Consider the following 13626-nt stretch of genomic DNA (forward strand, 5'->3'; position numbering starts at 1 on the left):
ATATAAACCTGAATTCTGTTTAAGAAGTGGATATGGTAAAGAAATTTATAATTTCATTTCATTGTGCATGTTTGCCCTGGATATCATAGGAGAGAGCCTAAAACGATGTTATAAGCACTGAGCATGCATGATGTCATAAGAGACTAGAAAACAGGCGAGGATCCATCAGGAATTTGGTCTTAGGAAGCAAAAGTAACATGCAAAACATGGCAAATACATGCTGTTGTGCAACAGATTTTAATTGTACAGATCTAATTAATAAGCAAAAACATCCAGAAAAAATAACTGTGGATAAATACTGTCAGTTTTATTAATTGCCTCACCGCACTTGAACATCTGCCAAATTATTTCTGATTCCATTTTATACCAAACCTTGTCAAATTTTATCACATGATTTTATACTAAGTTGTGAGGCTTTGGCCTATCACCGATGATTCTCATTCAAACAATTCTAAAAGTGTGGACTGATTTTCCATACATATGCCTGTAGCCAGCAATTTCAAAAGGGGGTTCTTTTTCTGAAAAACTGGATCGTTTATCATGACACTTTCGTATACCTAGATAAAATTTTACACAGAGGGGACCTTTTCCTTTTAAATGCCACAGGCCTGCATACCTTGTCAAGTGCCAACATGGTGATAAAAGCTGCACATCCACCACCTGTATTCTCTGCAGTAAAGTCATGACCAACTTCCCTATTCAAGAGGGAGAGATAGTGACTGGCCTCAGGAAAGATGGTGGCACGGTATGAGAACACTTGGAACTTCTGAGAATACCTGAAATTGATACTTAACAAATTACTTATATTTCAAATGACATATGTAATATCTTAATGATTTAAAATTGACATTACAATAAACAATAATCTCTTATGATTTCCATTTAATATTATCAGTTTTTTGTTTATTTTTTAATTAAAAACAATTAAACAGATATGGAAGACATTGGAGTCATGTTCTTCTTTCAAAAATAAAGATTAGAGCTTCTACCTCTTGAATCTTATTATGGTACAGCATGGAGGCATTTGTTGCTCTTTATAAAGTCTTCTGAAGTATCAATTTAAAAAAAAACTTTTCTTGTCAAAACACAAAATTTTAATTTCTAAAATTTGCTAAAGAAGACTTAGAAATGCATAAACTACGCATCAACAAAAGTGTTTGTTTATCTGTAAGCACCAATTACATAGTACATACCTTTGGGATAAATGGAAGGTTTTTGTAGCAAGAAAGGACAGCATTTCATGAGTGCTCTTTCTCTAAAATTATTAAATATCATTGATCAATATTAACACTCTATCAATACATTATTATTCTCGTCTAAGATTCACAACTTTCAAATATCATAATTAAAATTATACCATTCCAAATAAAGTGAATCCAAATTTTTTAACAAATTGAGATTGACACTGAGAACTGACCAGAGTGTCAATTCAATTACTAAAATCAATTTAATCTCTTGTGGACCAATCAAAAAATATGTACATTGAAATTACCCCAGCACTGCTCAATGTGAAGGATGAAGGAGCAACCTATTCCAATTTTCTATTACGGTATTCTTGCAACACTTAAATCAGGCTGCATTTGATTGCCTTTATCGGTATTGGGGTTGCCAAAGCAAAAAAATCAAAATGCAGCCAAAAATTTGAATGGTAAATAGAACTAAAAGCTTGAAGCAAAAATGAAACTGAAAGTTTGTGAAAAAAAAATAGAAGGTTCCACATTTTTCATACAAATTACCTTCTTTTTGCTGATGATGTGGTCATTCCTCATGGTGTTAAATACCTCGGTGAGGAGATCTTCAGGATACTGGGAGTACACCCTGAACATCATGTATTGACGCCCCATTTTATCCACTGTGCCACACGAACTCTGGGAAATAATACCAAGTTTAAATATAAACTTTAAAATATAAATAAGATCTTCCGGGTAAAGGGAGTACTGACACCCTACCTTTCTACAGAGAAATACATGAAGGTTATTAAAATGGACTTCCTAATATCAGATCATGCTAAAAACCTTAAAGTTTATTATTTCAACCTTTACAATTACATTTGTACTAACTAGAGGATCAGAGAGGCGATACCGCCTCCGAATATTGTACCACCAGCTGGAGCAAGCGCATTCGTATAGACCCCCACATACACAAAATAAGGGACACAGCCACCAGTTTTGTGCTTGACAAGCTGTAAAAATGCAATCAACAAGAATTTTTAAACTATTGCAAAAAATATATATGGTACAATCAAATTTAAGTTCTTCGTAAGATAGGTCAAGGGTCAATTTCAAGGTCACATTTAGATTGCCAGTATATGACTTCCTATTCAAGTTCAATAGTAACTATGGACCTATCTCTGCCAGTTTTGGAGATAAAAGGGAAGCAAAATTTGCAAAGTTCAGTTCATGGTGAAAAGTAGGCCAAAGGTCAATTTTAAGGTCACATATAGATTGCCAGTATATGACTTCCTATTCAAGTTCAATAGTAACTACAGACTTATCTCTGCCAGTTTTGGAGATAAAAGGAAAGCAAAATTTGCAAAGTTCAATTCATGGTGAAAAGTAGGTCAAAGGTCAATTTCAAGGTCACATTTAGATTGCCAGTATATGACTTTCTATTCAAGTTCAATAGTAACTATGGACCTATCTCAGCTGGTTTTGGAGATAAAAGAAAAGCAAAATGTGCAAAGTTCAGTTCATGGTGAAAAGTAGGGCAAAGGTCAATTTTAAGGTCACATTTAGATTGCCAGTATATGACTTCCTATTCAAGTTCAATAGTAACTATGGACCTATCTCTGCCAGTTTTGGAGATAAAAGGGAAGCAAAATTTGCAAAGTTCAGTTTATGGTGAAAAGTAGGTCAAAGGTCAATTTTAATGTCACATTTATATTGCCAGTATATGACTTCCTATTCAAGTTCAATAGTAACTATGGACCTATCTCTGCCAGTTTTGGAGATAAAAGGGAAGCAAAATTTGCAAAGTTCAGTTTATGGTGAAAAGTAGGTCAAAGGTCAATTTTAAGGTCACATTAAGATTGCCAGTATATGACTTCCTATTCAAGTTCAATAGTAACTACGGACCTTTCTCTGCCAGTTTTGGAGATAAAAGGGAAGCAAAATTTGCAAAGTTCAGTTTATGGTGAAAAGTAGGTCAAAGGTCAATTTTAATGTCACATTTATATTGCCAGTATATGACTTCCTATTCTAGTTCAATAGTAACTACGGACCTATCTCTGCCAGTTTTGGAGATAAAAGGAAAGCAAAATTTGCAAAGTTCAATTCATGGTGAAAAGTACGTCAAAGGTCAATTTTAAGGTCACATTTAGATTGCCAGTATATGACTTCCTATTCAAGTTCAATAGTAACTATGGACCTATCTCTGCCAGTTTTGGAGATAAAAGGAAAGCAAAATTTGCAAAGTTCAATTCATGGTGAAAAGTACGTCAAAGGTCAATTTCAAGGTCACATTTAGATTGCCAGTATATGACTTTCTATTCAAGTTCAATAGTAACAACGGACCTATCTCAGCCAGTTTTGGAGATAAAAGAAAAGCAAAATGTGCAAAGTTCAGTTCATGGTGAAAAGTAGGGCAAAGGTCAATTTTAAGGTCACATTTAGATTGCCAGTATATGACTTCCTATTCAAGTTCAATAGTAACTATGGACCTATCTCTGCCAGTTTTGGAGATAAAAGGGAAGCAAAATTTGCAAAGTTCAGTTTATGGTGAAAAGTAGGTCAAAGGTCAATTTTAATGTCACATTTATATTGCCAGTATATGACTTCCTATTCAAGTTCAATAGTAACTATGGACCTATCTCTGCCAGTTTTGGAGATAAAAGGAAAGCAAAATTTGCAAAGTTCAGTTCATGATGAAAAGTAGGTCAAAGGTCAATTTTAAGGTCACATATAGATTGCCAGTATATGACTTCCTATTCAAGTTCAATAGTAACTATGGACCTATCTCTGAAAGTTTTGGAGATAAAAGGGAAGCAAAATTTGCAAAGTTCAGTTCATGGTGAAAAGTAGGTCAAAGGTCAATTTCAAGGTCACAGTAAGATTGCCAGTATATGACTTCCTATTCAACTTCAATAGTAACTATGGACCTATCTCTGCCAGTTTTGGAGATATAAGGGACTAAATGTTATAATTTTGGAGTTACCATAATGTGCCTTAAATTTCGTACAGAAAAAATTAATTAAAATAAAGAAAATGTCATTTTGGTCAAAATTCTTGAAATAGGAGGTGCTCTGAAGTTTCAGAAGTTCAAATTTGATGAAATAATGTCATTTTTGAACACAAGTTGTCTGCTTTGCCAAGCCTTTTGTTTTATTTTTCCAGAGTTCAAAATTTATTATCCATTACCGTACTGCACATTTTGCTTTTACCACCAATATGTACTTTTTGATACAGCGTTACTCGAAAACCGTATGGAATACAAAAAAACCGAGACCACCTCCAGTGTTGGGCTTTACATGCTCTACAAAATGCAAAAAAGAATGGGTCTCTAGCATTAACGGTTCCCGAATTAGAGACAGTTTTCAGTTTCGGTATCTTATGGCCGCTACTCCCGTGAAAATGCGCCGATTGACCCCAAATTCATGGAAATGAAAGATGACCTGAAGGGTAACACTTTCCAATAATATTATTGGTTAAGTCTGTGAAGTGTCTGAATAACAGGGCAAAAAAAATTTTTTTTGTAAAAAATTTCATTTTTTTGAAAATTTTGGCCCATTTGACCTTGAAGTAAAGGTCAAAGGTCAAATCCAAGGGTATATTTGAAATCTACACATATGACTTTTGGAAAGCCGTCTATAGAAATTTTTCCCATAACTCCTTCCGTAGGGTAGATAATTAGCATTTAATTTTGCCATTTTTAGACAAGGGTGCATTGTAATGAGTGCCACACCCAGACCCCAATACTGACAAAGCCCAAATTTTACGTGGAACGAGTTGAGATTATAGGTGACCTAAATCCATGAGATGGGTACGGGGGCCCTTACCGTCTAGGAGGAGAAGCGGTAACGGTAGCCGTCCGGCGGAGCCGGCGGAGCCGGCGGAGCCGGCGGAACGATCCGGACGGGACCGAAACCATGTGTACCGCCAGCGCTAACGCTGGTGGTACAATTAGCAGAGTTCACTTCATGATAAAAAGTAGGTCAAAGGTCAATTTCAAGGTCACATTTAGATTGCCAGTATATGACTCTCTTATCAAGTTCAATAGTAACTATGGAACTATCTCTGCCAGTTTTGGAGATAAAAGGAAAGCAAAATTTGCAAAGTTCAGTTCATGGTGAAAAGTAGGTCAAAGGTCAATTTTAAGGTCACATTTAGATTGCCAGTATATGACTTCCTATTCAAGTTCAATAGTAACTATGGACCTATCTCTGCCAGTTTTGGAGATAAAAGGGAAGCAAAATTTGCAAAGTTCAGTTCATGGTGAAAAGTAGGTCAAAGGTCAATTTTAAGGTCACATTTAGATTGCCAGTATATGACTTCCTATTCAAGTTCAATAGTAACTACGGACTTATATCTGCCAGTTTTGGAGATAAAAGGAAAGCAAAATTTGCAAAGTTCAGTTCATGGTGAAAAGTAGGTCAAAGGTCAATTTTAAGGTCACATTTAGATTGCCAGTATATGACTTCCTATTCAAGTTCAATAGTAACTATGGACCTATCTCTGCCAGTTTTGGAAATAAAAGGGAAGCAAAATTTGCAAAGTTCAGTTTATGGTGAAAAGTAGGTCAAAGGTCAATTTTAAGGTCACATTTAGATTGCCAGTATATGACTTCCTATTCAAGTTCAATAGTAACTATGGACCTATCTCTGCCAGTTTTGGAGATAAAAGGGAAGCAAAATTTGCAAAGTTCAGTTTATGGTGAAAAGTAGGTCAAAGGTCAATTTCAAGGTCACAGTAAGATTGCCAGTATATGACTTTCTATTCAAGTTCAATAGTAACTACGGACCTATCTCTGCCAGTTTTGGAGATAAAAGGGAAGCAAAATTTGCAAAATTCAGTATGGTGTAAAGTAGGTCAAAGGTCAATTTTAAGGTCACATTTAGATTGCCAGTATATGACTTCCTATTCAAGTTCAATACTAACTATGGACCTATCTCTGCCAGTTTTGGAGATAAAAGGGAAGAAAAATTTGCAAAGTTCAGTTCATGGTGAAAAGTAGGTCAAAGGTCAATTTTAAGGTCACATATAGATTACCAGTATGTGACTTCCTATTCAAGTTCAATAGTAACTATGGACCTATCTCTGCCAGTTTTGGAGATAAAAGGAAAGCAAAATTTGCAAAGTTCAGTTCATGGTGAAAAGTAGGTCAAAAGTCAATTTCAAGGTCACATTTAGATTGCCAGTATATGACTTCCTATTCAAGTTCAATAGTAACTACGGACTTATATCTGCCAGTTTTGGAGATAAAAGGGAAGCAAAATTTGCAAAGTTCAGTTCATGGTGAAAAGTAGGTCAAAGGTCAATTTTAAGATCACATTTAGATTGCCAGTATATGACTTCCTATTCAAGTTCAATAGTAACTATGGACCTATCTCTGCCAGTTTTGGAGATAAAAGGGAAGCAAAATTTGCAAAGTTCAGTTCATGGTGAAAAGTAGGTCAAAGGTCAATTTCAAGGTCACAGTAAGATTGCCAGTATATGACTTCCTATTCAACTTCAATAGTAACTATGGACCTATCTCTGCCAGTTTTGGAGATATAAGGGACTAAATGTTATAATTTTGGAGTTACCATAATGTGCCTTAAATTTCGTACAGAAAAAATTAATTAAAACAAGGCAGCAAAGCTGTCAAATGTACAGACAAAAAACAGAAAATAAAGATGCAAAAAAGGTCATTTTGTCAATTTTGATGCAATAATAAATAATGCTTATAATAGCACTGTCAGTCAACACTGAATTTTAATCTTGCACAACAGGTAACATGGTCAATAACAGGAGCGGACCCAGAGATATTTTCTGACAGTATTACGAATCTATGTTGATCCATCCTCCATTTTGATGGTCTTCCAACAGAAAAAAATAGATACCAGTCAATATAAACTTAATAACCTGACTGTCTTCCGGAAGACCCAGAAGATGGTCTCAATCCACCCCTTCAATAAGATTACAGTTTCAGGACCATGAGAGTTCAAATTCACATTATGAAAGTCTCAATATTTGAAAAATGATGAAAGTGCATAAAATAATATTACATAATGTTTAAAGACATAAAAAACAATACAACTGCTTATGTAGAAATACAGAAAATGTGCAGAGCCCCAGGCAGATGAGAGCCTGCCTGGGACTAAAAGTCACAAATGCAAGTGTTTGAGAAAAAATTATAAAGGAAAACAACAAAACTAGAAAAGCACTTTGAGAGTGCAGACCTCTGCCAAGGCAGCAATTGTTGATTATTATTGATAATTGATTGATTATTGATCCGGACCACCACCAAAAATTAATCATTGTCCTCTTTGGCCCACTTCCGACAGTTCCTGAAAATTTCTGCAAAATCAGTCCATAACTTTTTGTGTTATGTGGATGACAGACAAACAGGGGTGAAAATATAACCTCCTTGGCAGAGCTTGAGGTTAATATAATTCCAATGAAGCTGCTATTCAAACTTTTAATCTTCCAGTTTGATATATATACATATATATATATATATACATAAAACTTATTTGCAATATTAAACGAAATTTACCTGCATAATTATCACTGCTTCCTTATTATTAATCTAGCAGAGAGCTTTACCTTTGGGAGTTTACAGGGAAATATCAACAAGTGTGCTTTACGTAATCTCATTTAATGGCCTATTAAAGCAAATGACTTTATAACTCTGAAATTAATCTAGTGATACCCAAGGGTAATTTACAGACTGACCCACTCAAAGGTCTTCAGGCCCATAAGTCACACCTTAAGAAAAGCACAAAACCATAATGCCCAAAATAGGAGACTACCAATCCTGATGCAATAATACATTATGTCAACATCAACTTATGCACAACAGGTAACACAGACGAAAGTAAAAGCATAAGGCTTCAGGCCCATCAGAGTTCAAGTTTATACTTAGAAAGTGCCAGAATGAGAAAAATGAAAATTTCACAAAAAATGCATAAATACAATAAACATGATAATCCAATAGAGCTGGTTTTCTCATGAGCTGAAGGCCAATCCTAAAAATCGTACTTGTAAGTTTAAAATTATAATAAGTAGCACAGTTTTCTTTTCATAATGTTTGCAGTAGCAGTGCAAAAAGATTGTCAATTTTGATGTAACATTACATAATAAATTAGAGAATAATTATCATCAATTTTTGTTTATTGACTATAAATAGGATGGACATGTAGAAAATATGATTACCATTTGGCTTCATGTCCATGGGAGCTCCGAGTCCCACAATGAATATGCCAAAAAAGATAATGAATATAACACTAAAATGTATAGCTTCCAGAAAAAGAAGCCAATTAGACTGCTTTTCTAACTCAGGCTGCATTTTAGTCCTGTGTTTCTTTTTTGAAAGTTTGACAGTTATAAGTAACACGGTTTTTCCATAATGGTCATCAAGGCAGCAGCACCAAAAATTGTTTTCTTCTATTTTGATGCAACATTACATAATGCTTAACAGCATAATGACCATCGATTTTTAATAATAAAATATAAGTGTCATGGATTTTCACAAAATGTGACTAGCACGGGTCTTCAAGCCCGTGGAGGTTCTAAGTCACACCTTGGAAATGCCAATATGTGAAAAATTAAATTTTCACAGAAAACTGTTTAATTGCCAGAAAAATTTACCAAACAGACTGCATTGCCTACTGAAGCTGTATTTTAGACCCACGTTTCTTTCCTGTAAGTTTGAGAACAGTAATTGACATGATTTTTGTTAAATGGTCATCATGGGAGCAGTGCCCAAAATAGGGGTTTCTTCAAATTTTGATGCAACATTACATAATGTTTAACAGCATAATGACCATCAATTTTTAATTATAAAATATTAGTATCATGGATATTCAGGAAATGTGACAAGCAAAGGTCTTCAGGCCCATGGAACTTCAAATAGGGGTTTCTTCAAATTTTGATGCAACATTACATAATGCTTAACAGCATAATGACCATCGATTTTTAATAATAAAATATAAGTGTCATGGATTTTCACAAAATGTGACTAGCACGGGTCTTCAAGCCCGTGGAGGTTCTAAGTCACACCTTGGAAATGCCAATATGTGAAAAATTAAATTTTCACAAAAAACTGTTTAATTGCCAGAAAAATTTACCAAACAGACTGCATTGCCTACTGGAGTTGTATTTTAGTCCCATGTTTCTTTCCTGTAAGTTTGAGAACAGTAAGTGACATGATTTTCCTTAAATGGTCATCATGGGAGCAGTGCCCAAAATAGGGGTTTCTTAAAATTTTCATGCAATATTACATAATGTTTTACTGCATAATGACCATCAATTTTTAATTATAAAATATTAGTATCATGGTTATTCAGAAAATGTGACTAGCAAAAGCCTTCAGGCCCATGGAACTTCAAAGTCACATATTGAAAATGCCAAAATGTAAACAATACAGCACTGTTCTGAAATGGGTTTATTTCCATTTTTAACACTTTTTAAACATAAAACAACATAAACAGTTTACTGCCATTTTTATATGACCAATGAAGAAAATTGATGAGATGGGAAAAGTATCAATAGAACAGTTTTAAATGTCCAACTTCCTCCATTCTGAGATTCTGAACATAGTGGATGAATACATCTGACAAACTGCAATGATATGAGTTTATTTCCATTTTTGACACTTTATTACACAATACATGATAACAAGTTTACCATCATTTTTACAAAATCAACTAACAATGTTGTAAAGATGCAGGAAATGCCAAACAAACACATTTACGTATCTTATTAGTTCAATAATGAGACTGTTAACATGCCTAAGAATTGAATGTGAGGAAATGTGAAAAAACAGCATTACCTTTTAAAATAATGGACTGATTACGCTGATTTTCAAACTCAACCTGCGTTTTAGTAAGATTGGCCCCTCCTGTGAGTATAATGACAATTGGCCAATCTGTTTTTCTTATATTGTGTTATCAGTGTTGCATATATACTGAAAAAAGTGAAAAAAAAAACAGCATAAATTCCCTATAAGTGACCCGATCGTGCTGATTTTCGAACTTGACCTGCGTATTATGAATATTTATCAGTTCTGTAAGTTTCAAGCCAAAGGGTAAAACAGCTCTTCATTTATTGTGTTATCAGTGTTGCAAAAATGCTGAAAAAAAGTGAAAAAATAGCCTAAATTCACTAAAAATGACCCAATCATGCTGATTTTCGAACTTGACCTGCGTATTATGAATATTCATCAGTTCTGTAGGTTTCAAGCCAAAAGGTCAAATGGTTTTCCATTTATGGTGTTATCCGTGCTGCATATATGCTGAAAAAAGAGAAAAAATAGCCTAAATTCACTAAAAATGACCCAATCATGCTGATTTTCGAACTTGACCTGCGTATTATGTATATTCATCAGTTCTGTAAGTTTCAAGCCAAAAGGTAAAATGGTTTTCCACTTATTGTGTTATCGGTGCTGCATATATGCTGAAAAAAGTGAAAAAACAGCATAAATTCCCTATAAGTGACCCGATCATGCTGATTTTCGAACTCGACCTGCGTATTATGAATATTCATCAGTTCTGTAAGTTTCAAGCCAAAAGGTACAATGGTTTTCCACTTATCGTGTTATCGGTGCTGCATATATGTTGAAAAAAGTGAAAAAACAGCATAAATTCCCTAAGAGTGACCCGATCATGCTGATTTTCGAACTTGACCTGCGTATTATGAATATTCATCAGTTTTGCAAGTTTCAAATCAAAAGGCAAAATGGTTTTCCACTTATCGTGTTATCGGTAAAAGTGCACGGCGACGGCGACGGCGACGGCGACAGCGACGACGGCGACGACAGACGCAGATGATGGCTATATGTACAGACACATCTGTGTCTGTACATAATAAAGAAAATGTCATTTTGGTCAAAATTCTTGAAATAGGAGGTGCTCTGAAGTTTCAGAAGTTCAAATTTGATGAAATAATGTCATTTTTGAACACAAGTTGTCTGCTTTGCCAAGCCTTATGTTTTATTTTTCCAGAGTTCAAAATTTATTATCCATTACCGTACTGCACATTTTGCTTTTACCACCAATATGTACTTTTTGATACAGCGTAACTCGAAAACCGTATGGAATACAAAAAAACCGAGACCACTTCCAGTGTTGGGCTTTACATGCTCTACAAAATGCAAAAAAGAATGGGTCTCTAGCATTAACGGTTCCCGAATTAGAGACAGTTTTCAGTTTCGGTACCTTATGGCCGCTACTCCCGTGAAAATGCACCGATTGACCCCAAATTCATGGAGATGAAAGATGACCTGAAGGGTAACACTTTCCAATAATATTATTGGTTAAGTCTGTGTAGTGTCTGAATAACAGGGCAAAATAATTTTTTTTCGTAAAAAATTTCATTTTTTTGAAAATTTTGACCCATTTGACCTTGAAGTAAAGGTCAAAGGTCAAATCCAAGGGTATATTTGAAATCTACACATATGACTTTTGGAAAGCCGTCTATAGAAATTTTTCCCATAACTCCTTCCGTAGGGTAGATAATTAGCATTTAATTTTGCCATTTTTAGACAAGGGTGCATTGTAATGAATGCCACACCCAGACCCCAATACCGACAAAGCCCAAATTTTACGTGGAACGAGTTGAGATTATAGGTGACCTAAATCCATGAGATGGGTACGGGGGCCCTTACCGTCTAGGAGGAGAAGCGGTAACGGTAGCCGTCCGGTCGGAGCCGGCGGAGCCGGCGGAACGATCCGGACGGGACCGAAACCATGTGTACCGCCAGCGCTAACGCTGGTGGTACAATTACGTTAATTCTATTAAAAATCATAGAAGTATGTAGATAGGTCAAAGTCTTTAATTTTGTACCAGTGCCAATAAAGATTATTCCTCATAAAATATGTTTTAATCCAATTTTGTAGTTCATCTCACATAGACCTTAAAAATCCAGAGGGCTTTCAGCTTTTATCAAAATACACTCACAGAAAAGAATGATAGTACCTGTAAGCAAAATGGCACCTGACTAACCTGAACTATGTTATGCAGTACGCTGGCCTGGATGTCTCTGACACACGTAGCATCTCGGTGCACTGATTTCCCAGGGAGTTTCCCCACACTGCACACAGTGTGTCTAGCCTGGAGTTGCTCCAATGTAGCAGGGAGCTCATATTCCTCTGGACCAAACATGCTCCTACAATTTCATTCATAAAAGAGGTGCTTTAGGATGAATGCAACACAGTTTTTAGAAAGTGAATGTTCTGGCTCATCCTGCAGTGTGACATCACATAGTGCTTGGGGGGGGGGGGGAATATAATATTATTTTGGACTTCTGAGGTAATATGACAGAGATCTGACCAATCCAGAAGGTCCCTGACACTCATTTTGCTGTTAAAAACCTGGCAACATCAGATACAGTAATATATATTTTTATTTTAATGTGACAAAAGTTATAATACCAATGGCACGAAAACTACATCAAATTGCCCCAACCCATTTTTGGGGGGAGGGGAGGGTAAATTTCCAAATTAATTCAGTCATTCTATTTTTTGCTACAAGTGAGTATTTTAGATTTATAGTTTTCAGATACTAAAAAATCATTTTAGCCTGTGACAAATTTGTAACACTCAAACAAAAGTCAGCAACTTGCAACAAAGTAAAGAATTAAGGTCAACAACCACTCAAAGTAACACATACTTATCTTTCTTGACAAAAAGAATCAAGATTTACTTACTCAAACTTTTCTTTGAGTTTATAGAAAAGCTTTCTGAAGACTTTCTCATTGGCTTCCATATCTTTTGGCAAATACTTCTTGGTTTTGAATTCTGTGACCAGATCCTGAAACAGACAAAGATTAATATTTAGGCACACAACTTAGGGACCATTCCCAGACCCTACAGTTCTAACTGTGGATCGCTCTATCTCTGAGGGGATTCTCACTAAATTGCAATCGACTTATGCGGCTATGATGTCTGTCACGCCTACTGAAGCTGCTAGGGGGTAATTAACTAGAGGATCAGAGAGGCGATACCGCCTCCGAATATTGTACCACCAGCTGGAGCAAGCGCATTCGTATAGACCCCCACATACACAAAATAAGGGACACAGCCACCAGTTTTGTGCTTGACAAGCTGTAAAAATGCAATCAACAAGATTTTTTAAACTATTGCAAAAAATATATATGGTACAACCAAATTTAAGTTCTTCGTAAGGTAGGTCAAGGGTCAATTTCAAGGTCACAGTAAATTGCCAGTACATGACTTCCTATTCAAGTTCAAGAGTAACTATGGACCTATCTCTGTCAAGTTTGAAGTTAAAAGAGAAAGAAATTAGCAGAGTTCACTTCATGATAAAAAGTAGGTCAAAGGTCAATTTCAAGGTCACACTTAGATTGCCAGTATAGGACTTCCTATTCAAGTTCATTAGTAACTATGGACCTATCTCTGCCAGTTTTGGAGATAAAAGGGAAGCAAAATTTGCAAAATTCAGTTCATGGTGAAAAGTAGGTCAAAGGTCA

At 35.4% G+C, this 13626-nt stretch overlaps 1 protein-coding gene across 4 annotated transcripts in view; it reads right to left on the bottom strand.

Moving 5' to 3' along the window:
* Window positions 1-13626, bottom strand: part of LOC106158683 (general transcription factor 3C polypeptide 1-like) — a 160021-nt gene that overhangs the window by 127408 nt on the left and 18987 nt on the right. For all 4 annotated transcript variants that reach the window (XM_087016149.1, XM_087016148.1, XM_087016147.1 and 1 more), the window contains exons 31-35: window positions 12844-12947; window positions 12141-12303; window positions 1737-1868; window positions 1194-1255; window positions 617-776 (exon numbers count right to left, since the gene is read on the bottom strand). In XM_087016149.1, the coding sequence (XP_086872275.1) occupies window positions 617-776; window positions 1194-1255; window positions 1737-1868; window positions 12141-12303; window positions 12844-12947 (621 nt within the window). The remainder of the gene's footprint in view (window positions 1-616; window positions 777-1193; window positions 1256-1736; window positions 1869-12140; window positions 12304-12843; window positions 12948-13626) is intronic.

This window comes from Lingula anatina, chromosome 6 (assembly GCF_051362555.1).
Source record: "Lingula anatina isolate TDL-2025a chromosome 6, LinAna3.0, whole genome shotgun sequence".
In the NCBI taxonomy this organism is placed as follows: Eukaryota; Metazoa; Brachiopoda; class Lingulata; order Lingulida; family Lingulidae; genus Lingula; species Lingula anatina.